This window comes from Cynara cardunculus (genome assembly GCF_001531365.2).
Source record: "Cynara cardunculus var. scolymus isolate 2C chromosome LG 2, CcrdV1, whole genome shotgun sequence".
NCBI lineage: Eukaryota > Viridiplantae > Streptophyta > Magnoliopsida > Asterales > Asteraceae > Cynara > Cynara cardunculus.
Genome location: NC_037529.1, coordinates 1,519,683 through 1,545,360, shown reverse-complemented (window position 1 = coordinate 1,545,360; position 25,678 = coordinate 1,519,683). Strand labels below are relative to the sequence as shown.

Sequence of the window (25,678 nt, the reverse complement as noted above, 5' to 3'; positions counted from 1 at the left end):
ATTTACCCCTACTGAGTTGTTTACATATTTTGATTAATTATGTAATTTATCAAATTATAATAAAATAAATATTTTTCATAGAAAATATATCATTAGAAAGTTTTGTCAAGACGATTAAATGACACCAAAATAAAAAGTTTATGCAGTTTACGGTTTTTACTTAATACCTTTTCTATTTTATTTTATTTTACTACTAATATTTATTAAATTACATAAATTAGTCAAAATATAGAAACCATATGAAAATAATATTTTGAGGACAATAAAGTGAAAGTTTAAAGGGCATAAAATACAATAAACAAAATTTAAGAATGAATAAAACGTAAAGAGAAAGGATTATTTGATGTTTTAGAAGACAATTAGGTTCTATTTTGAGGTTATATTGGTAAAACATAAGTCTGTTCCATCTTGTTCCATGAGGTAGTGGTCGAACATGCCTATTCCACTCCGCTCCACATAAAAGTCCTACCAGACGTGGAACATTGATCCCCATTTTGTTATGTCCTATCCAGTGCACCAAACGCACCCTAAGAATGTGTTCTTGAAACCTTTTTAACGAAGGAAAGAAGAAAGGGAGGGAAACGGGAAGAAAGTAAAAAGTATCTCGTGTTCTTGGAACTTTTTTAGGAAGGAAAGGAAAGGAAATAAAAGGAAAATAATGATAAGTTTCCTCCCAAAACTTTCCTCCCACATGTGGGAGGAAAGGGAAGGAAAGAAATTAAAACCATTTAAATAAAATTATTAAAATTACAAAACTATCCAATCTTTAATTATAAAAGATATATTTTTAAAGGGTATATTTGTAAAAATGACATCTTTATCTTCCTTTCTCCCCTGATCAAGAACACGAGAAATTATTTTCTTTCTTTTCCTTTCCTTCCTTTTCCTTCCCTTCCGAGAACACAAGAAAAAATTATTTTCCTTTCCTTCCTTTTCCATCCCTTTCTTTCATTTCTTTTCTATTCTCTCGTGATTACAGAACACAGTAAAGGTCTCCACTCCGAGCTTTCCATATAATATCGTGATACACATATAAGCCAAGAAAAGGAAGAGGTCGAACCTGACACAAGAGAAATGAAGATCCACACAGTGCTCAAGAAATTCAGCTCGTCTGCACACAGAAGAAAACTGAGGACACATTTTGGCTAAATCAACCATGAACCTAAGGACGGAAGTTGCAGCAGCAGGGGCCGAAGCATCTCCACCCATGAGACGGGCAGCGTAAGTTTTGTGCATCAGAGCTTCTCCCTGAAGCTCTCCAGTCATCTCTGTATTTCCATTCACAAGCTCCGCCACGATCCCAGCATCAACCTGATTCAGATCGCCACTTTCATAGGCAAGCATTAGCTGGAGGGACAACCGATCAAATGTAGATTTCGCCATAGCAATCACGGAATCCAACAGTTCTAGAAATTTCAACTCCGGATGACTTCCATCACTTGGCATAAGGGCGTGAAAGTCCAACAAACGAACTTCGGGTACTCTTGGATAAACGGCCTTGCCAAATATAAGACAAAACAGAATGTAATATATATCGGGAGTGTCGTAGAAACTAGGAAGCACCCTCACCAATCCTTGATATCCTCCGCTTGTGCGAAATTTGAGAGAAAAAGTAGGAGAAGAGGTAAGACACACACCGAGAAGAGTCATGACCCATCTCATACTAGTAGGATGAACAGCTTCGTCAAAAAAATACGTTATCAACTTGGATGAAACAACCTTATGCCACTGCTCAAGAAGCTCGTCTGATTTAATGGTCACTAAAAGATCAATTAGCATCTCAAGAAGCACATTTCTAACGATAATGTGCTTCCCCATTGACTCTCTAAGTATCTGACTCCTTGATGTCAGTTGTGGAGGATCAAACGTCATAATCACAAACCGAACAACATGTTCCAGTTCAGAAATGACAAACCCATCTTCCAAAATTACCCCTAGCAGCATGACTAATTTTTCTAGTACAGGAACTTCAACGTCACCCCTTTGTAGTGTCACTAATAGATGTTGAACGAGGTTTATCCTACGCAAAATTGTAAGATTATGATTCCGGTACCAATGCGTCGAAACGAGATTCTCGAGAAATCCCAGAAGAGAAATTTGTATTGGAACTGATGCCGCTACCCAAACAGTCCAATCCAATAACACGTGTTCAACCATATCTGCATTTGAAAGAACCATGCAGTTTGATGTTTCGGTTGACAAATCACCATTATCGAGTTCTGAGATATGACTGAACGCATCCTTATTCACAGAAAAATCATCCATGTCTCCTGGTGAACCAACTGACGAAGCTTCATCGTTAAACTTCGACATATTAAGATCCTCAAAGCTGGCTTCATGGACATTTGTGACAACAGGTGACAGATTATTAGTTTTTTCCAACTTATTTGGTCCAGGAAAAGAAGCATCACAAGCAGCAATCTGGAAAAAGATCTCGAGTGAATGCATATCAAATATTGACATTTTAGGACGCAAAAGGAGTGCTAGCAAGTGATATCCTCTATACGATTGCATGTCTTTAACATTCAGTGGATTTTGGTGAAGTGCACAAGCAAGCAGTGTCAGCACCATATGTAGCATGTCTCTGGTTTCGGCTGCTTCAACCAGGGCTAACACAATGGCAATTCCACCGATGGGGCGCATGGTTTCACCTATTATAGAATGCTTACATACATAAATATCCCCATGAAGACGCCCAAAGCGTGGTATACCTGGAGGAATAGAACACTATTAAAAACATCGACTAACCCACTTTCACAATGCAGAAAACTAACAACGAACTGAATTATATGTAGAGTTGTAACCGAACCGAATGCTCAGCTAACTGTTCGTGAACCGTTTGGCGGGAAGTTCGTTTATGTTTGTTTATTTAATAAACGGACGAGCATGAACACATCTTTTTGTTCATTTAGTTAAATGAGCGAACATGAACAATGGCTTATCCATTCATTTATGTTCGTTTACATTTATTTATGTTTGTTTATGTTCGTTAATATATATAAATATATTTATATATTATGACATTAATATGTAAAATCAATAATTAAATTAAGTTTTTTAGAATTTCTTTTTTATTTCCCCTAAATTTACTCGGTTTTACATTTTGTTATGATAGAGAAACGAAATGATAAGTAATGGTGGTTGTTTTTTGTTCATTTGTTTGTTTGTTATGTTCACTTGTGTTTGTTTAAGTTCGTTTGTGATGTTTGTTTAGCATCTTGACGAACAAATACGAACACAAAATTATGTTTGTTTAGCATCTTCATAAACGAACGCTAAGAAACACATTTTCTTATTGAACGAACAAGAATACAAAAAATTCCATTCGTTTACCATTCCGGTTTATTCGTTTGTTCGGTTAAATTAAACGAACGAACATGAAAACAAGAAGTTTCGTTCTTTTATCGTTCGTTTGTTTGGTTAAGTTGAACGAACGAACACGAGCAAGCCTCCATTCGTGTTCGTTCCATCCATTTACAGTATGTAAAAAGTAGAAAGATCGTGAAGTTAGGTTAAATATATGAGATCATTGGTTTGTAACAAACCTCCAATTGGAGAAGCAGCCGCTGACAATGGATCAACTAAATTGAGCATCGACAAAGTTCCACATGCTTCAAAAGCTTCTGTAGATGTCCCATCAAATGAAAATATTAGCTTTCGTCCAGAAAGCTGTAGGGAAAGATTCCATAATCTTTCAAGATCCCACACAATGCCACTGCGATCCGCCTTAGAGCTCATTTGTTTATTAGCATCAGGTCTCTGCGTGTTAGAAGCCAACACCAAATCAGTTTCAAGGGAATCTAAGATGGCCATACTTCCACCACCACAAGCCTGGTTTGGGACAAATTGCAAAAGGTTGGTATCTTGAAAAAGGCCCCTATACCCTCTGCCCAGAATATGGATAAAACAAATAGACCCTGGTGTCAAAGCTTCTTCAAATAGATAGCAAGACCGGATTTTCCACGATATGTCATTGACCCTTGCACAAGAAACAGGTGTCCCGATGGTTACCTGCAAAGATTTGCCAGCAGGGGAGGGAGAGTATCCTAGTTTTCCCGTTTGTCTAAGCTTTCCGTTAAGATAGACATGGGAAACACTAGCTTGGAATAGTCCAGCCAAGGTACTCGGTTTGCTATGCACCACAGCAAGATGATGCCATCGGTATTCATCTATATCTAAACCCGAAAAAGATAAGGAAGACGAATTGCTGGTTGCAAGGGTTAAAGTTCCATCTTCTTGAAGATAAACTTCTGCATAGAAGTTATTACCCCCATCGGTATCACCAACGGAGAATATGCGCATGACTTGTGGACCTGTTGTGCTTGTATGTCTTTTAGAAAATCCAGCCTCGGAAGATTCTGATTCTTTGATGTCTGATTTCAACAAATTTCGAAATTGAAACCAACAAACGAATGAATACCCAGCAGCCGGGGGCCATGATCTCTCACCCAATGGTACTTGGATAGAAGCATGCCCAGATTTGCTCATATCCATCTCTACAAATGGTGCAAGAGGAATGTTTTCTGAAGCCGTATTTTCCATTAGGATTAACCTCTCCATCGTATCAATAAGGATATGACTAGATTTCATCTGTCTCACTTGCAAAATATATCTTACAATCACCCGTAGTTCTGCTGATGACAACCTGCACCCAAAAAGTATACACGAAGATATTTTAGAAATGTCAGGAACTTCAGCGGTTCACAATATGTACAAACATTAAAGATACATGCAATTGTGATCGTGACTTGACCACAATATATCTTCTAATTATTTACACTAAATGGGACTCTTATGGAGCAAAACGATTGACAGTGACTATTGCATGGTGTTAAAAAGCATTCGCCTCGATGAGTGCCTTGAGGTGAGGCACTAGAAAATCGAGTCTGGGCCTGCGCCCCTCATGGGTTAGTTGAGCCATATGCCTCGAGCCACTGAGGTGGGCCTTGCGGCACCTGAGGCGGTGAGGCGGAGGTTAGAAATTAGGGCTTAGAAATTAACTTCCTGATTTTACTTTTCATAAAATAAACCCAGTTTCTTGCTCGTCTTCTCCTAGTTTTCATTTGTCATCTCCAACGTCTTCACTAGTCTCCCAATTGGACGAGCTTCACATGTGTGTGTATAATTTTTTATTTCCCCCTTCTCTAATTTCCCATTTTAAAGATATATGGTAGATACATGTGTGTGTATATATATATATATATATTATTTCTTCTTCATCTCCCACTTTGTATATATTTAGTATATATATAGAGGGAGGTTCAGGTATTAAACCCCCAAAAAATGAAAAACTAAGAAACACCTTGGTAACCATTCATCTGGACGGTATGCACATGTGCATAACGGAAAAATTGCTTACAAATTACTTGTATGCACATGTGCATGTCGTCCAGATGAACGGTTACCAAGGTGTTCCTCAGCTTTTTTTTAGCGGTTTTCCCCTAAACCTGCTCCCATATATATATACACACACACGCACGCACATATACATATATATATATATATATCCGCCTCGGACCGCCTTGAGGCTTATATATACACACACACACACACACGCACGCACATATACATACATATATATATATATATCCGCTTCGGACCGCCTTGAGGCTTATACCTCACCTCATTAAAGAAAAACGCCTCGAGGCCTGATTTTGCTATTTAAAACTTTGGAGTATTGTTGCGGAACTGAGAGATGCAACTCCCAGCAAAATTGTAAAAATGAGAATTTCTGGATTTGAAGAGTCTTACCTATAAGCCCCAAGTACTTCAATAATCCTTAAAGCATGGGATAGTAGAGGGGATGACCCAGAAAGGAAGGGATATATTGTCTCAAGAAGAAGTTCCACACAACCTAACCAAAGAACAAATAGCAAGTTAAGATACTGGGTGCTGTTACAAGTTACAAGTAGAGATGGAAATTTTACCTGTAGGGGGGGGAGGATGGGGATTTATTTTCATACCCGAAGCGGGGCCGGGGCCGAGATGGCATTACCAACCCTAATCCGACCGCAATTAAATTTTTGATTTTATTTAATATATGTATATAGTGTTTGTATAAATAAATATACATGTATACGTTTATTATTAAATGATAAATATATTTGATTTTCAATATTTGTAATTAGTGTAATGAAGATTTATTAAATTTTTAATTTTAAAAAATACATTGTTTTTTACTAAACGGGTACCCAACGGGTTCGCCGAAACCCGCCGGGGATTCTTTCCCCCTGAGCCCGTCAGGGATTAGTCAGGTCGAGGAAGGGGGACGCATTATCATTTACCTGCGTTGTTTCCATCCCTAGTTACAAGTACACATAACAGATTTGTAGATTAATACCTGCAGATGTAAGGCTTTCCTGGTTAAAAGAGCCAGCAAGAGCAAGTATTTCAATAAGTTTTAGAAACTCCAGCTGAAGTTTTGGACTAAAAAGCAACAACAAACGGATGAGAACCCACAGTGCACCAGCATTATATATACGCTGCTTATCAGGAATGCACGAAGCTGGAGTAACTATCCGGAAAGCAAAGACATCGCCACGATCATCTGATGGTTCTGTAGTTTCTGGTGTGAAGGACGGTGGAAGCACAATCTCAAGAGCAAGTTCAAACAGCAGCTGCATGACTTGCTTTTCACACTCCACACAGATCAATCCAGACTCGGATAAAAGATCACAAAAACTTTGTGAAGATATAATCACATGTAGCTTTACTCTATTAACGGCATTGTTGCATACTCCAGCAGTGATTACGCGTACCAGATATGTGAAAACTTTGATGCAAACTGTTAAGGAGGATTGGCGAATTTGCTCTTTATCTCCTTGGAAACCGTTAAGTGTAGTAAGAATAAGAGCAAACCCGGTGGCTTCACCAAACACTCTCTGAGAAGAACTGTTGGCTCCTAAAATTCGCCATATGGCTCCTAAAATATCACATTTTGCATCATCTCGAAGCTTGTATTGAGATCCCAAAGTGCTGATCACCATCCCACTCTTTGAAATCTCAACCAGTGAGCCCAATTCATCAGGATGAGCCTAATAAAGATACAGATAAGGTGACTTAAGTTCCAATGATAAACATAAAAAAGCACACAACAAATGCCTTGAATATAAAAAGGCATGCTTTATCAATAACTTTAATGTAGACCATAAATGAGTCTGCCTGCATTATACTCCCTTCATTAGAAAAAAAGGACAGAGGGGTTGTTTGGTTGGTTTTCTATCAAGTCCTGTATGGATTAATCTGCCTGGATAAATTGGGAAGGTATTTGTTTGGGTGGGTTTTTTCAAAGATGGAAGGAGCGTGCTTTTTAATAGGGAAGGGGAGGTTTCAGAAAAACTTGGCTTTCTGCAAAAAGCTCCCCTTAAAAGCTTACTGAATTTGCCACTTTTGACATCATTAAGCCACTACCAAACGTCATGCATAGCTGACCGAATAAGTTGCGAGTCCCATTAAGCTCATTAAGTTGCTAACAAACAGGCCTTAAGTTTTGACTTACGATGTCAAGAAGGTTATCTTTTTACTTCTTAAAATTTGTTAATTACATTAAACTTTATGTTAAGCTCTACAAGTATCGAGAAGTACCAGGTTTTATAGCAAAAATTAAAGTGTTAGCACTTCTTTGGAACACAGGGAGTAATTTGAGAGACCACCACAAAAAACAGCTGAAGCCCTCATAAGAAAACATTAGAACAAATTCAACCAAATCAGTGAACTAAATAAGGATATGTGTATATATATATATATGTGTGTGTGTGTGTGTGTGTGTGTGTCTCTGATTGTATGTATTTGTGAATATATACATATTTTTTAGTGTGTAGATAAGTTTATGTATCGTATGTGTGTGCATGTGTATTTTTTGATATGTATGTATTTGTCAGCATGACAAGGAAACAAGAACCATTGCCAACCTGTACAGAATCCTCGATGATTAAGCATGATAATACCCGGAGGACACCAGGACGGTGATCATCAGATGCCAAAAAAGGAAGCGCAGTAGTTACACCATCAGCGGAACGGAACTTCACTTGATTATGTTCAGCTTTTCTCAATAATGAAACCAAACAGTCCCAAGCAACTGGAATTGTGCGTTCAGCTTCAAAAAGAGACAACTTCCCAGAACTAGAATCCAATAATTTAGGAGACGATAGAATTGCATCTTTACCGTCCAGATGTTTCTTGAAACCATTCGGGCTGGACTTCCTGTCCAGCTTGCCAGTGTTATCGTTGTTCTGCTGATCTGGGCCCACAAGAAACCTGTGCTGCTTGAGATCATCTAATAAAACCTCCAGCACACCAACTTCTCGTAGGAACTTTTTGTACTGTTGATCAAAAGACACCAGCTTTACAAAGAACGCCAGGATAGTGTGCTTCAACTCAGATGTTATTGGTTGTTGCAACAAGCAGCAAAGCGAAAGCAACTCTTGCTCAGGTATGCAATTTACAACAGTCACGGCATACTCAAGAATCTTTAAGATAGTTTCTTGCAAAGGAGGCGGGAAGCCACCCATATTGAGGATCAACAAGGGTACCGTTCGCAATTGCTGACACAACATGTAGTTTTCGAGATGACCCGAGAATATCTTGAACATTCTATTCAGCACCTCGGACTGAAGTTCGCTACTATCTGCTTTGAGAAAAATGTCCTGCAGCACTTGGACAGCTTCTAAGTCCTTAACTTTGTAATTGTCCTTCTCCCAAACATCATCACTGAACCGGTCAGATGACAAAGATTGACTCCTGCCACCAGCATTTACATGATTTTTTGTACCCTTTGAGCCGGGCGACCCAATCACGTCCGTTGAGCCTGTTTGAGCTAGATTAACAAGAACATCAAGCAGCCTAGAAAGTGTGGGCGAGAGGGATTGTGATGAGGTGTCCCCTCTTCCCTTTTCGTCCTGCATGTCCATGTCATTAGTCGTCTTTGACCCTACTGAATCCGAAACTTTTTCAGAATGAAAACTTGGAGAACTAGTTTGAGAGCCGTGCTCTCTTGAAAGAACTAATGCAAACTGAACGAGAAATTGGTATCCATGAGCATTATGAATGTCTTCCCTGAGCCTGATACCACCAGCCTCTACAAATCAGAATCATCTTCAGTCAGCATCACTCGAATAAAAACACTCAAGAGCTATTCTAAAATAAGTTCAAGATAATGCACAAGTTATGCAGATTTATCCTATCAATATTACAGAAGGCCAAAAATGGGTCCCGGGCTGGGCGGAGCCCAAATCAGTCCCGGCCCTTGATTTACGGTTCATAGCGGGCCCCAGTCCTGACCAAAAACCCATGGCCCGGTCTCCATGGTTTGTAATCGGTCCCGGTCCCAGACCCAGGCCAGGCCCAAACCGGTACCCTTTTTTTCTCAAAAATTAATTTTCTTTTTTTGGTCAATATCTTATTGAAATACACTTTAAAATCTCTAATTGGGTCATTCAAATACACTTTTAAGATCTATTTTTTAAATCTTTTTTACACAAAAATGTTATAGATATTTTTATAATTACACTTCTTGAGATTTAGAATTGGAACATTTAGAAAAAATGTAAAAACATCATAAAGAACTTGAAAAGCTTAAAAAACTTGAAGCTTTGAGTAAAAAAAGTTCTAAAATCTCATAGAAATATTGAAAAACTTAATGTATAATGTATAAAAACTTAACTTTTTAACAAAATTGGACCTATGCGAAAAACACCATCGGATTTCAAAGTAGCAAGATCTAATTCAAAAATTTCCCCCAATTACAACCGTCTTGGTCCCAGGCCGGGACGTCAATTTCTATACAAAATCGTAACCAGTTATGGACCGCCGGCCTGCACCGGGCCCATATGGCCATCTCTAATCAAGATCATTAGATTAGAAGACACATTGAATGAGTTGTGAGCACTAACTAAACTTTCCTATTCAAGACAATAAGTGTTCAAGTCAAGAAAATAAGCCAAGTAACTGACCAGGTCTATATGACAATTCCACACATTCAAGCAACAAGTCTACAATACCCATTGTATACGCAGGGTCTCCATGTTCAGGATCAAAGTCCTTCACGGCCATTAAGAGTACTTTTATCTGTGCATGACAAAATTATAACACATATCAGAACTATCAGACATTAGAAAGGAAAGAAAAGATGTCAATTTTCCATATATACCCTTTAAAATATATCTTTTAAAATCAAAGGTTGGGTAGTTTTGTAATCTTAATAATTTTTTAGAGTTTTAATTTCTTTTCTTTCCTTTCCTTCCTTTTCCTACCACCTTTGGGAGGAAAGTTTTGGGAGGAGACTTATCATTATTTTCCTTCCGTTTCCTTTCCTTTCCCTCCAAAAATAGTTTCAAGAACACGAGTTTTTTTACTTTTCTCCCCTTCCCCTCCCCTTCCTCTCCTTTCCTTCGTTAAAAAGTTTTCAAGAAGACAGCGTAAGATAAAAGCATCAATGAGGTGTTCAAGAACCAGTCACACATGTGGACTTTTTTTTTCTTTTTGAAGTATATAATATTTATATACGGCAAATAGAACAAATAAACTCACACACCCTCCTCACCTTAGGTGAGGTTTGAACCCTTGACCTCCTAGAAGGCCAAGGACTCACACCTGTGGACTTAATTACGAATGGAAGGAGTAAAAAGGTAACGTGCTCTTAAATAATAGAAAAAATGGCATATTTATTCTAGAATGTTTAATGATTCAATTTTAATTCAGGATAACAGAATGTGATACCAGTTGGTGTTTCCTTATGTACTCAGCAGTGCTCCCATTGTCATTAACCAGAAGAAGACCTAGTACCTGCATAAAAGCGGAAAGACAATAAATATATTAGGTTAGAAAATAAAAAATAAAAGCTTTATTCATGAAGATGATGACAGCAATAGTTAGCTGCTGACTTGGAATAAATAGGAAGATATTTCAGAACAGTATTTCCTGTTTATTACAACTTAGTTACCATGTAATTAGCTACATCCATTCAGAGGTTTGAAGATCACCTGCTTCGCATGCCTATGGAGCTGAATTGTGTGCAAGGGGACAAGACCTTCTTGGTATCTTGAAAATAAAACCAAAGACCCGTTGGCAACCATCTCAAACAGTAGCTGAAGAGAATTGTCTTCAATCAGACTCTGTGCAGCTGCAGGATGGCTTGCCAGTGCCTTCATGATATGCAAAATGCTGCCCTCTACCTTCAAGAAGAAAAGCAAGCATTAGCAGAATTACGAATATTTTCCTTTATCCCTTAAATTGAAATAAAAAAAGTTCAAATCTATAATTAATAGTTTCCTTAGCACCAAATAAGCAACCATGGTAGGTGGTTGTTAAGGCAATAAAAGTATGAAAATAAGCAAGTGATGATGGCGGCTTGGGTGTAGTGCCATTGGAATAAACTATCGACAGTGCTGTCAAATATATACATATACATACACATATATGTGTGTGTGCAAATCACAGATTCCATGTCATGAAGCTAAGATTAACTATTTTATTCAACCACAAAACCCGGCTGGTATAATGGAAAGCCATGCATTACAGCAGCACTGTATTATCAATGTTAGCAATGGCTAATGCAGCAATAGCAAAAGGAATAAGAAAGGATTAATGATAATTCATTCAGCCATGTAGCACCGCATTGAGAAAGGTGAACAAAGGAGAAGAGAATGGAAATGAAAAATGAGGGAGAAATTGCAAGGCTCTGTTTATAAAATTGAGATGTGTCCCTTCCTTTGACCCCTGTTCCGATTTATAACTGCTGTCCCCTCCTTGCGGTTAAGGTAACGACTTCGGGCATGGCCCAGCTCCTATAGAACCTATCACTAAAATACCCCTAGAGAGGGCCTTCCTTCTTGCTTGACTGACTTTCAAAAAAAGCAATTTATATTATTAAACCATGTGGATTAATATGTATCATAGCACAGAATATTACTACCAAAAATAACAATACTAAATATAAGATTAAATTCTTTCTTTAGATCTTCACAATACTGTATCTCAATGATCAGCCTACTCTATGGTGTTAAGATTTCCAAAATATTATTATTGTTCTAGAAAAATTAAATACAAACAAATTTGTCACCAAACAACAATATGACGTTTCCTAGAAGTAATTCATGAGGATTTCCATACAAACATTTCCCTCATTCCCTTAATAAAGTATGTCTAAAATATGTAAAAGACACCAAATCCAAAACTGAAGCAGCAATTTTACAGCTCGTGTCCAAAAGAACATCATTTTTTCAATGATTGCCATTCCATCAAGCCAACACTATTCAAACCATACCAAATTGGTGTCAATTGTCCTGTTGTAAGATTCCCCACGAAAAATATAAACTTCCAAGAATTCCTAAAACCTTGTACTCAGTAATTTTACGGTAATAGGCAGCAGAGTCCAATCAGGTTAGGTCATTCTTCTTTTCTCTTACCAACCTGTTTTCAGATGAAAAGTTTGTTTGCATGGGCAGAGTTGACTTCAAAAGTCTTGATTGAACTCAAATTTTGACAATGGCATCCGGACCACAACCAAGCAAAACAAAATCTGGAATTGAACAAGGACACTTTAATAAACTACACAAAGTACAATGTGTAAAACAATAGCAAATGGCCTACCTCAAGCCGCCGATCTGGAGCCACATTTTCTGTTACCTTGGGTTCCTCTTCAACATTGACAACATTCTGCCGTGCATTCCCTCCATCAGAGCCCAAAAGAGCATTAAGAATTTGAACGAGACAACAGAAGATCCCAGAATCAAGGAGAGATTGTTTATCAATCGCCTGCAAACAATGTACAAACATTAATTATGGAGATACGAATAACAATAAGCTAAAAGTTATGTTTGTTATTCTCTATCCTTCATGTAAATTAAGAAAACCCCGTGATACGACTCATAAACAGTATAGCAAAGCAACTTAGCTTCAAAAAAAAGTGAGGACTGTTAGTTAGCAGCTTGATGAGCTTAATGGGACTCACAGCTTATTCAGTCAACTATACATGACTGTTTGGTAGTGGCTTAATGATATTGGAAGTGGCTTATTCAGTAAGCTTCTAGGGGGAGCTTTATGCAGAATGCCAAGTTTTTTTCCAAACCTGTCCCTCCCAATTAAAAAACATGCTCATTCAATCTATGAAAAAAACCCTCCTAAACAAAAACCTTTCCAATCCATACAGACAAATTAAGGCACACAGACATCTTTATCCATACAGCCATACAGGACTTAAGGTCTGTTCGTTAGCAGCTTAATGAGCTTAATGGGACTCACAGCTTATTGGGTCAGCTATACATGACTGTTTAGTAGTGGCTTGATGATTTAGAAAATGGCTTATTCAGTAAGCTTCTAGGAAGGGGAGCTTTATGCAGAAAGCCAAGTTTTTTACAAAATGTCCCTCCCAATCAAAAACACGCTTCTTCTGTCTATTAAAAACCCTTCCAAACAAAAAAATCCAATCTATACAGACAGATTAATCCACATAGACAACTTTATCCATACAGAACTTAATGGAAAACCAACCAAACAGCCCCTTAGCACTATAGAACCAAAAACAAGAATTATACAAGCCAATGAAGAACACGATGTGACTCAAAAATATTTATTTCTAACGAGCAAAGCGTACAGACATACCCCAGTAACGAGGAATTCCACTGCATGTAACAAATTTGAACCAGCCTGGATTCCATCCTGTAAAGATACAGGTATGCATGTAAGCACATATAAGAACCAAGTTTATAACTCCACCTTACAGAGCAAGAGGGGTGAAAAAGACAGAGAAAAAGAATGAAACCTTTGTAACCTCTGAGAAAAAATCTATCACATTTTGGATCTCCAAAGATCTTGCTTTGCTGCTACTTTTTAATTTTTCGATATCTGAGACAAATGCTCTACCCACGACAAAACAAAATATGTGTGTCTCTACTAACCTGTGGATCAAAACTTCACAAGGTTAACATATACCCAAAGCAAAAAAGGATAGCTTAAGGTGTTTAAAAATATTACATAAACTAAAAGCTCTAAAATGTAACATGCTTCTTTTAAAGTGAATGCTACAACAGATGCATGTAATAAAGCTAAGATCTCGACATAAAGATGATTGAAAATCCTTAAACTCTTTGCCAAAAAAGTTGTGTACACTATCAGGTGGACGTAGATGGCAGGTTATCACTGCATTCTCACAAGCATCCTAAACTGAGGCATCAAGCTTCTGAGGATGCTCCCATTTATCTTTGCGTGTGAAATCATGTCAAAAACAATCAACAAAGAGCACAAGTCAAGAAGACAGGTGACATTTATAACCTTATAGGAATATAGGTCATGCAGTCATTTATAATATTTACATATAATTAATGCATAGCTTCCCGACAGCAGAACGCCTCGGCAGCCAATGGGAGTCTTGAGGAGTCAGGCAGGTAGCACCCAAAAACATTTTTGCAGCATGCACGATAAGCACATATCACACTTGAAATGAATTAGGATAGTGACTATTGCCATTACATAATTTTACTATTTTTAACATGTAATTAAATACTTTGGAGTTTAAAATACTTTCTACTAAATGGTTCCAAATCCTCTAAATTGAAAACATATCAAAGATTTAAGTCTTGTATGGATAAAGTTGTGTGTGTGGATTAATCTGTCTGTATAGATTGGGAACATTTTTGTTTGGGAGGGTTTTTTCATAGATGGAAGAAGCATGCTTTTTAATTGGGAGGGGAAGGTTTGGAAAAAACTTGGCTTTTTGCATAAAGCTTCCCTCTAGACTCTTACTAAATAAGTCACTTTCTATATCATTAAGCCACTACCAAACAGTCAGGTATAGCTGACCGAATAAGCTATGAGTCCTATTAATCTCATTAAGCTGCTAACAAACAAGGCCCAACCCACTTGTTGGAGCTTCTCATGTTACCCTAACTGAGTAACTGGGCTAGTTGGGGTTAAAAGTCAACAATACATAATTGGTAAATTTAATTCCATTGGTTAATTGACAAAAGGAAGTATATGTTGAAATCATCCAGCAAAATCCAAAGAAACTAAAGCGAATAACTGCTAGCACTACGTCTAGAGTGAATGATACATATTGTACGTGGAGTAGTTGTTAATTTCAACTTGCGTCCTTAAATTCTTTGTTCTGCACTATTGGTCCCTCTAATGGGAATATCATATAATGGTCCATCCATCCTGTGTTGATTCCTACCGTTAAAATTGACAGGTGCCTCATACATGCCATTTGTTCAGGGGTATAATAGCCATTTCTTTGTATTACTTAGAGCCATATTACAAATCTCTTCAATTTCCCAGCCACCACCCCCATACTCCCTCCCCTCCACTCAGCCCCATGCACGAAGCTATCAAATTAATATCAGGATATCTCACAAAGAAATCTTATCATCCTTGCCATGACAGGTCACCTCTCTCCACCTGCCATCTTTTATACATTAAGAAAAAGGTTCATCAATTCAACAAACCCAAAATCAGAACCCCACAAAGAAAATGTCCTAAAATATCATATTTTGTTCCTCAGTCATAAAACCAAACCACAAACCCAGTATATTGCACTCAGGAGTACGGTCTGGATTGGGATGCATACAGACTTGTCCTCTACCCCAAAGAGTAGAACAACAGTTCCGAAAAGACCTCCGCTTTGCGAAAAATTGTAAACGAAAAAGGTTTTGACAAAAAGGTAAAGAGCTTGAGATCAGTTTAGAAAAAATGAAGATTTTGGAAAACAATAACTAAGAATAGTAAATAGTAAGCAACGAAAAAAAAAAGGGAATAGGCTATATTCTAATAAAATATTTCCAAATCTGAAATCGGCCATCTCTTTTTGTTTATAATCAGCTTAAACAATCACCTAAACCCTAAACCCTAAATGCACTTCCAAAAAAAGGCCTAATTTTCAAGATCTTGGTTCTATCTCTTCAAGAAACTCGTAGGTTGCCCTAGATATTAATGTTGGCCAGTGTTATAGGGTCTTGTTAGACTCGACAATTCTAATGAATTCTCCACAAAGTCAACATCCTCTGTTTGGCACTCACATCATCGTCTTCCACAACAGAAAGTTGATTCTTCTTCAATATCAGTAAGTTGTTAACTGATAAAGTCAAAGATGAAAAGATGGGACAAATAAACCCTATAGGCAGAAGATCATGTTAAGATGCCCGTTTACTGTGCAACATATGAGCTGCCAATTTAAACAAGCAAAAGGAAGCGTCTTGGGTAGAAGAATATGGGAGAGGGTCAGGGTCCATAGATAAGATTCAAATGCAGCAGGGCGGGATGTTTGACCATTTCACCATCATAAGGAATACACTTGTCCCATGCTCATTTGAGAAAAGGACTTGTTAATAAAATTTCATTAGAGGGGCAAGTAGTGCACAACAAATAAACTCAAGGTTTTAAAGAACGGAAACGAACCTTGAGGAGTTTTCTTCTTAGATACGTGAGACGTAAGCCCCAAATTACTTAGGGGCTGTTTATCAAACGTTTACCCGGGTAAGCGGTTACTAGTAAAATTCAACACTACAACTCACTTACCGGGTAAGATTTTAGTCCACCAAAATGGTATCATGTGCAACATTTACCCGGTAAGCGCTAACCGTGGTAAGAGCCTTCGCCATCACTTACCGGGTAAGGCTCTCGCATCTCGGTCCTTGCCTTCGTTCTTATCGAGTAAGATTCTTGGTCCACGCCATATTCATCCGGTAAAGTAATGTGACTTGGTAAGCGCTTACCCGGGTAAGTGTTTAGTAAACGGTCACTTATATTAAGTACGCAAAAACATATAGAATATTAATTAATAAATTTAAAAAACAAAATAAAGAAATATAATATAATATATTTATAGTAAAAGCATATAAAAATTGCTAAAAAACAAAATAAAACAAATACAAAACTTATTAAGTATAAAAATATATATTATATATCTATAACTAAAGCATATAAAAGATTAATCAAAAAATCAAAAGACACAATAATACAAATACAAAAGTTATTAATTATATATAATAATATATTTTATATATTTATAGTAAAAATATATGAAAGATATTAGAAAAAATAAAAAAATAGAACAGTTACTAACTAAATATAATAATATATTATACGTCTATTAGTAAAAATATAAACAGAAGTAATTAAAATTAATCAGAATATCGAGAGAGGGGGTAGGCAATAGAAAGAAGCTCCGTATTTCTTTGACTCACTTTTAGGGTATTATTCTTTTATTAATGAAAATTTCCTAACACTCAGTCGGACGCCTCTCCAACGCCCACCGCTTCAACGCCTTTGTCCACGTCTCAAATAACCGACACATATGATTCAACAGGCCCTTAAGAGATGGCACCTCATATACGTTTTCTGGATGCGTCGCCTTGAGGCACGCCTCAAGGTGTATGTCTCCAACATTTTCTAAACCCATGAATAAACTAGAGACAAAAAAGTGATACCTGACTCCTCCAGAGATGATTGTTATTCATATCAATTTTATAATGAGGTTTGGATCAATGAAAAACTGCATTTCAAAGATTTGATGTTATCATAAAGCCAAATGATAATCACCCTCTCATAACATAATTAACATTTAAATCTACAAGGTATTCATTCTATTGATAGTATGTATGGAGTTGTTCCACCATATAATGTTATAGAGTGAAACAAATGGAAGTGATAGAAGTAAATAAAGATCAATATAAGAGTATTAAAGAAAAGATAAATTACATTTATTTTCTAGGAGTTCATAATTAAATATATAAAACAGGGTATTAAGAAATCATGTCATCAAGGTAAAAACTTGCGTGGATATACTCATTACCTAGTCAGCTACACAACGCCTTGACACCTAGCTACTACTTGTACCTTGTTCATAAGTTTAACAAAAATTGGTTGTACCAGAAAATAACAAAGACAGATCAACGATCACGATAAAAAGCCACAAAGGAGACAATGGCAGAAAGTATAATAACAGCAGTCATTTTTTGTAATGTTACTTCACGAAATAAAAACACTTTGTTATATAATTAAACAATTATTTATGAATAGACAAACACATCACAAACAGAAGCTGTTATTTCCTTTGCACGTCAATTTTGCTATTAATATGTGAAAATTTGCTGTACATGGAATTAAGAAATATATTCCATTTTGTTAAGGAGGTCTGTCTTTGTATATCATAGAAATGTAGTAAGATATATTGAGCAGAGAGTATATCCAAGACCAACATATCCATGAATTTACTTCCAGATTAGGTGCATTTTCGCATTCCTAGAGATAAGTTTTAGTATACCAAGTCCCCAGCTAACTTGGTTAAGAGCTTCATTTAGGTGGCATGTCAAAGTTTCATTTAAAGTCATGTGCAATCACCAACTTTGCATGGTTTTACAAACAATTACACAATCCTTACTTAAAGTTCTTCTGTTAGAAAGCATATGCATACTTATACAAGTTCTTTGTCACGTAATAAAGTTTTATCTTTGCAAAATAAAGGATTTAGAAATAGAACCTGCATTCATGAAGAAGTAAATGAGATTTAGATTGGATTAGCACTCTTGGAAACAGAGAAGCATATGTGAACAGAATAAGGAATACCAAGGCAATATAAAAGGATAAAGGTAGTTAATTTCATACATGGTAATCATTTGTGCTGCATTAGAATGCTGATTTACTAATCTACAGAAGACATCGATAGTGACATTCAAGGCTTTTTCCTTCTCCTGTATAGATAAAATGAAACCATCAATGTTGTCAGCAGTTAATTCTAGATGTAAGTAACAAAACGACTTACAACTGTAACATGCACCAACCTTCTCTGAAGTCGATGTGCGGAACTCTTCCCAAGATCTCTTGAAGTCCAATTCCAGTTCATATTTTTCTCTGATTTTAACCAGGTAGAGAGGCATAAACATATGATTTACAAAGTGAAGCAAATGTATCCTGGGCTTTTTACATAGATAATCACTTTCAAGAAATTGGAACCACAAAAATTCACTTAAAAGTATGCATTTACTTATAATGGTCAAGCACACGCCATCACAAGCCAAAGTACAAGAACGCCTTCAACAAGTGTACTGGACTAAAATTAACGGAAAAATGTAAGCAACTTATGTACTGGTCATTTTGTGCATTTACCAGTTGCATTATGTAGGTCACGTGGAGTGAGAAGAAATAAAGATGCGGGCTTAACATGTGGTTATATGTGTGGAGACCTACAACTTATAAATTTTAAATGTTAAAGGAAATCTAACAAATACTTCCTTGGTCCCAAATAAATCAGTCTCTGGCTCAAAACATAAAAATCAAGGTCTTTATCGTTTTGATGAGTGAATCACCACAAGTCACTATTAATATATCATCTACGTCGCCTAACATATTAGAAGATCACCTTTTGATAGATTTATAGAAAATAAAGTCTATGTGAAATTTGATGCAATTAACACTTTTGGGTGACACTTGTTTGATTAACAAAAACTAATGACTAACCATCAGATCTACAATATTCATGGTCTATTGAGGACTGCACCAAAGCCAAGGGTTAAGGGATCTCATCTAAGAAAGATTGCAACGCATGATGAAAGGAAAAAAAATCCAATGCTTCCGTCCACTCAATATCGTTCCACCATCTTTTGGCATTAAAGACTACATCACTTGCATAGAAATGAAAATCCTAAATTAGTCTTGGAGAACAAAAAGACAGTAATGACCGAATCCCTCATAAAAATAACTAAATAGTTTTGCACCGGAAATAAGTGTAGCATAGACCAAAAACATCATAAATCCTGATTCCTAATGGTAAAATCTTGATTCCAACCATTCTAACGAATTGGTACATCAAAGAAAATTCAAACAATAAGCACTTCTTCTGCATTTGAGTTATGGTTTCCTTTATTTCTTTCCAAATTGAGTTAAATATTGCATTAATTGGTATGAGGATTCAATAAGCCTACTCCTTTATTATTCCCTTTCCATATATGATCTTGCACATGTCTACTACTATGTCACCAAATCAAATGGCAAACATAGCAATGATAAATCACCAAGCACGGTCACTCGCATTCTTTTTAAGTGATTAGTCTTCATTATCGGAGTTTATCCTGTCAACAATGTTACCCTCTCTATAGTAGAAACCTAAAATCCAGATGTAAGTGTCGAAAATATGATGAAACAGTTGCCTGTCTTAGAAGTGATCGCCCTTGAGGCATGCTAGAATGAAGCTTTGCTACACCACCATTCTTTAAATAGCAGAAAAACTACAAATCATCATGTGCTGCCATCTGCATTATTGTTGCCCCCACAGAAAAATACAAGGGAAAGATACAAGAATTCCAATAGGGAAGATTCGGAGGCCATTGGAAAGGCATCTTGAAACGTGAACTCTTGATGATCAACTAGCTATAAGCAACTTCAATTCTGTTTGCTGCTATCAACCAACGACATCCTTGGAACAACTATATATATGGACTTTTTATTTTCACATCTCTACTTTTTAAGTTCCATGCTTACATAGACAAGAAACAAGAGAACAATCCCTTGCACAAAAAATACAGAGTGATGATCAAAGTACTGCTGTAGAGGGGGTTGTATAACCAATCAACAGATTGTGAATTCTAGCAGGGGTCTATTCTTGGGACAACGCTTGAATGCTGTTATAGCAGATTTCTAGATAAGCCCAGATTCCCTAGAGTATTATAATATAAGGAAATTGTAGCCCTACAGTTCCTTGCATTTTACAATTGAATTGTATTTCCAGTAAAACCAAAGGAAGATAGATGAGTGAGTTTCACCCGTAGAGGACTCTACAGGATCCAAATCATTCGATATGGTTCTGTTAACTGATGATTTATTATTATACACTGGCAAAACATCAAGCTATTCAGATCCAAATAGCTAAGAGTCTATAAAAAAGGTGCTTAACGTTGAGGTTTGTTTCTTAAACCCTCAAGTTCCTAATGGTCAAACCTTTTAGTTCCCTTTCTTCACATTCCACTTCCAACACATTCTTCAACCACTTTAGTTGGTTCACTTCATATGGATTATTACATGAAGAACAACTCAATTCCAAAATACCACTTCAAGTTCTTAACAAGTAAAAATAAAAAAGCCTTATTGCAACAATGCATCTGTTTACATGATCAACAAGCATCATTTTCCATATGAATCTCTCCCGTGATCAAAAGAACAAAACAAAAGAAGAAGAAAAACTGACCTTGACAAGGGATCATTGTAGCTCGAAGAAGTGGCATTGTTACTATTGTGATCAAGATAGAAAGATGACGAGGAGGCAGACGACGTAGGCGCTGATAACCCTACCTTCTCTTTGAAGTCTTTAAGCAATGACACCCATTTCATCGTTTTAATCAACACTCGTCCGCCGAAAACATAAAATCAACACAACAAATCAATCAATTTAACGGGATCCGATTATATACTTCTAAATCCGGAGGATCTCCGAGCTCAAAAACCCTCCGTCAAATAGTTTCAAAATCGAAGTAAGCTGATCGATCGGAGTCAATTAGGGAAAAATATACCGAAATCAAGATCTTATAGGGCAATATTCCGTTCTTTTTTTGCTGATCTTTCTGCTAATTTATCCCCCAAATCAGTGAATCACACAATGCCACAATTTTCTCCTCTTTGATATTTTCTTTTTTCACTTTTGGTGCCCTAATCTTAAACCCTCTAAACTTCGAATGTTTTTTGGGAGGGCAACTCCGCGCCTTGTTTCTCGCCCCTGTGTTTCTTTTCTCTTCCTTTTCCGGCTTCTGTCTCCAAAATTTCAAATAAATACATATCTTTGCCAAACTAGGTTTCCATGCTTAAACGTGCAACTCTATCAAAAATATCCGCCACCACATTATTATTGTAAGCATATGCTTTTCTTTTTTATTACCAAAATACCCTTTTGACTCCTCGTTAGGGGTGCTTAAAATACCGACAAACTCAACCGATCCGGCCGACTCAGTCGAGATACCCTGACACAAGTGATACAAGATTAGGTCAAACCGCATCTATTTGGTTGGAATTGGTTAGGGTCTTTTGAACCCAACCAACACGATGAACCTCATATTTTTTTATATTATGGATTTAATATGGTTCTTAAGTCCTTGATTAATATATATATATATATATTAAGCATTAGACTAATCCGTAATTAGCTACATTCAAAATTATATAACAATTTCAACTGTAATAAGAAAGGTTTCTTATTTGCACGAAACTTCAGTTTTTTTTTTTTTTTTTTTTTGAGTTTGTAGCCTTTTTTTGTATGTTTACCATTTTGATTTCACTTCGTTTAAATATAAATATTTAACTAGATTGTAAAATGATATTCAAAGTTTCAACCCGACCAACCCATAGGGTTGGGTTGAATTGAGATTTTTCAAACCGCAAACAATGAGTTGAGGTTTTCAAATGCCTTCAACTCAGACAACCCAACCATTGTGCAGCCCTACTTCTCATCTGTCAGCATTAGGGCTGTAAAAAAACTTAATGAACACGAATAGACTTGTTTGTATTCGTTCGTTTAACTTAACCGAACGAATACAAACGGTAAATGGACGGGATTTTTTGCGTCCGTATTCATTTGTTAAGAAAATGTATATGTTTCTGTTCGTTAAGATATTAAACGAACAAACACAAATGGAAAAAAAAACAACCATCATTACTCGTCATCTCGTTACTAAAAAATAATATAACAAAATAAAAAATTGTGTAAACTTTAAAGATATAAAAGGAATTCTAAAAATTTAATTTAATTAATGATTTATTACCTATCAATGTCATAATATATAAATATAATTATATATATATAAAGTAAACTAAAGTTCTTGAATATAAATGAACGAATTGTATGACTGTTCATGTTTGTTCATTTAATTAAACAAATAAAAATGTGTTAAGGAACTTCCCGCCAAACGGTTTGTTGAAAGTTCGGTTTGTTACTGATAGTGAATACCCAAAAACCAATCATATGATGATTGTAATTTTGAGTTTTGTTTCATGTAATTAATAAATAAAAGGCATTGACCATTTTAATATGTTTGCATTATACTTTGTGTTTTAACTATTCATAATAAATAACCTTAGAATAATATATCTTAAATGTCTTTGGTTAAATATTATTTTGGATTTAAGGTTGAGATAATATGAAATATATAGTATTGAATCTGTATATGGATACAAGATGGAGATTTTGTGTATTGGATATGACTTGCTATGAAAACACTACATTGAATGTCATGCGAGTGCAATAAGTGTTTCCATGTGGTCAATGTACATGTAATTATTTGACTTCAGAACATAGAGTGTGTGGTGTGTGGGTGACGTATTTTGACATTTATTCTAATCATTCCGTAATTGGGTAACATAATGATTGTTGGATATTTTATGTATCACATGGTATAACTAGTATGTATCGAGATATGATTTGTCTCTACTTTTATGACGGGAGTGATGTCTATGGGTCATTTGATAAATATATACAAGGGAATTGCATGTGTTGCTTAGATAATGAATATGAGATATTATATGATATGTTTTATCAGTATATTATGGAATCAAGAAACTAGAGGCTGGAAATAACAAAATGACACATTTAATGTCTCGTGTTCAATATGGACATCAAGAACAAAAAAATCAAATTCGTAAACTAAAATTGACTACAAACCGATAACTTGTTATATCACTGATTATCGTCATTTGGACGACGATAATGTATTACTAGATATCGCTCATTGTGTTATAAATGTGAATACGAGATTTATATTTATTACCAACATGCCGACAATCCATTGTGTCACACGCTTTGAACATATTCGAATAAGGAGTTTCAATAATTAAAAGTGTTTAATTATTATATATGATTTGTATTGATCTAATCTGGTTAAAAAAATATATATTATCTACGTTGGACATAAAGTAGTTGACTATGGATGATATTCAAAAGAAGAGTGATGGTGTATGGTCACTCTTTCACTCAATTAAGGTGTAGAGATGGTGGTGGTCTTAGGCCATTGATAACTCTATTTTATAGAGTTATTACATGTTATTTATTTTAATATTGTTTCGTCAATTCAATTATTTTGCTTCCTAAAACTCCATTTTTGGTTATGTTTTATGATCATACAATGTGCATTTATAATTTTGAATCATTTTGTGCATTTTTGTCGAGAATTCATCCAGAGTGGGATCTGGGAGTGACCACTCCGTATCGTCAGATTCAACATGTGCAAAAAAGACAATTTTAGAGGTTGTTTAGCGATGAATAAGGAACCAAGCAACTGATTTAAAAAACTCCATACGTTTTTTTTTTCTACAGTCAGTAAAAATAAAACATAAATATATGGCAAAAAAATTTGTTTATTCAAAAGCCCTAGTTTAAAGAAAAGTGGGTTTAACCTTTGGTTCTACAGTTAGTAAAAATATGATTTATTGCAATCTTATACTTTATATTTTCTACTCATTCTTAAGTATGAACCAAACATCTTTTGAGACGTAGAAGTGAAAAGTACCCAAAATTTATGTAAATTATTGAGTAGTTTTATATATCAAACCTTTATCGTTTTGGTCACCTTTTGTTTGATAAAGCCCAATGATGCAAACAAGCTGATCTTTTAAAAGTGTTTAAAGTCTAGTTCTAGATCCAGATATGGGCATAACGTAATGACACGAGCTTGGGGTGATGCTAGGGAGTTTGAAAGAATTCTTATTAACGCCATCGAGAGTTGGATCTGCATAGTGAGAACTCCAACCACATGGAGTAAAGGCAACCAACCTAACGGAGTAAGCATTTGTCTTGGCATATTCCATGGAAACTCGAGAGGCTTCACGAGGGGTTATCATTAGGGGTGCTCAAAAACCCGATGAACCCGATGAACCCGACCAACCCAACCCGAATTTTTAAAAAAACACCCAACCCGAGGTAACCCGATGCATGATCGATAAAAAAATTAGTCAACCCGACCTTATTGGGTTGACATCGGGTCAGGCCCAAAAAAACCCGACCAACCCGACCTTAACTTTAGCTTTGAATTATAGATGACAATCATGACATGACCAACTTCAACGTCAAGAAAGCGAAAGCATCGGGGTTGGAAACGTCTAAAACTATTGTTGTTGATTGATGTATTATCATTTGGTTTGAATATTTTTATTGTAATATCTAAATATTTGATGAACTTGCATATTATCTTGAATAGTCGGTCGTATTTCAAAGGAAAGTTTCCTTTATTTTTATGTGATTTTACATTGTTTAAACACAACCCGATCAACCCGACCAACCCGATCAACCCGAACGGGTTGGGTTGGGTTGGGTTGAACTTTTGTTTGGGTTGGGTTGGGTTGAAAATTTTCAAACCGCCAACATTGGGTTGGGTTACTAAAACGGCTCCAAACCGATCAACCCGGGCCGTGAGCACCCCTAGTTATCATCAACAAAAAGATACAGTTAAGTATATAAGACTTTAACTAGAAACTACAAATATTAGTTGTGACCGAACCTGAACCTCTCAAAAGAGAGTATCTTTAATTCATTTTTTTTTAATTTGTAGTATAATAATATAATTTTTTATAAAGATAATAATTAAGTATTTAGTTAGAAGTCAATGACTATCCTAATTGCATTTTTTAGATTTTTTTATATTTAAAAGAAGATGTTTATTCTTTATTTGATTATGTTTATCTGCAGTTAGTTATCGAATTCAAACATTAAGCTTTA

General features: G+C 36.0%; 1 protein-coding gene across 3 annotated transcripts in view; it reads right to left on the bottom strand.

Annotated features, from left to right (window-relative positions):
* The window catches only part of LOC112505752 (protein SPIRRIG-like), a 30,913-nt gene extending 9,237 nt beyond the window's left edge, over positions 1-21,676 (bottom strand). The window contains exons 1-14 of one of the 3 annotated variants that reach the window (XM_025109714.1): positions 21,170-21,676; positions 18,771-18,840; positions 18,595-18,680; positions 13,760-13,895; positions 13,600-13,656; positions 12,589-12,753; positions 10,980-11,171; positions 10,717-10,782; positions 9,951-10,065; positions 7,911-9,076; positions 6,341-7,034; positions 5,752-5,854; positions 3,546-4,645; positions 1,061-2,711 (exon numbers count right to left, since the gene is read on the bottom strand). In XM_025109714.1, the coding sequence (XP_024965482.1) occupies positions 1,061-2,711; positions 3,546-4,645; positions 5,752-5,854; positions 6,341-7,034; positions 7,911-9,076; positions 9,951-10,065; positions 10,717-10,782; positions 10,980-11,171; positions 12,589-12,753; positions 13,600-13,656; positions 13,760-13,895; positions 18,595-18,680; positions 18,771-18,840; positions 21,170-21,312 (5,744 nt within the window). In that variant the 5' untranslated portion in view covers positions 21,313-21,676. Of the gene's footprint in view, positions 1-1,060; positions 2,712-3,545; positions 4,646-5,751; positions 5,855-6,340; positions 7,035-7,910; positions 9,077-9,950; positions 10,066-10,716; positions 10,783-10,979; positions 11,172-12,588; positions 12,754-13,599; positions 13,657-13,759; positions 13,896-18,594; positions 18,681-18,770; positions 18,841-21,169 lie in introns of those variants that run through there. The other 2 variants (XM_025109712.1, XM_025109713.1) reach the window with 2 other exon arrangements.
* Between the last annotated feature and the right edge of the window lie 4,002 nt (positions 21,677-25,678).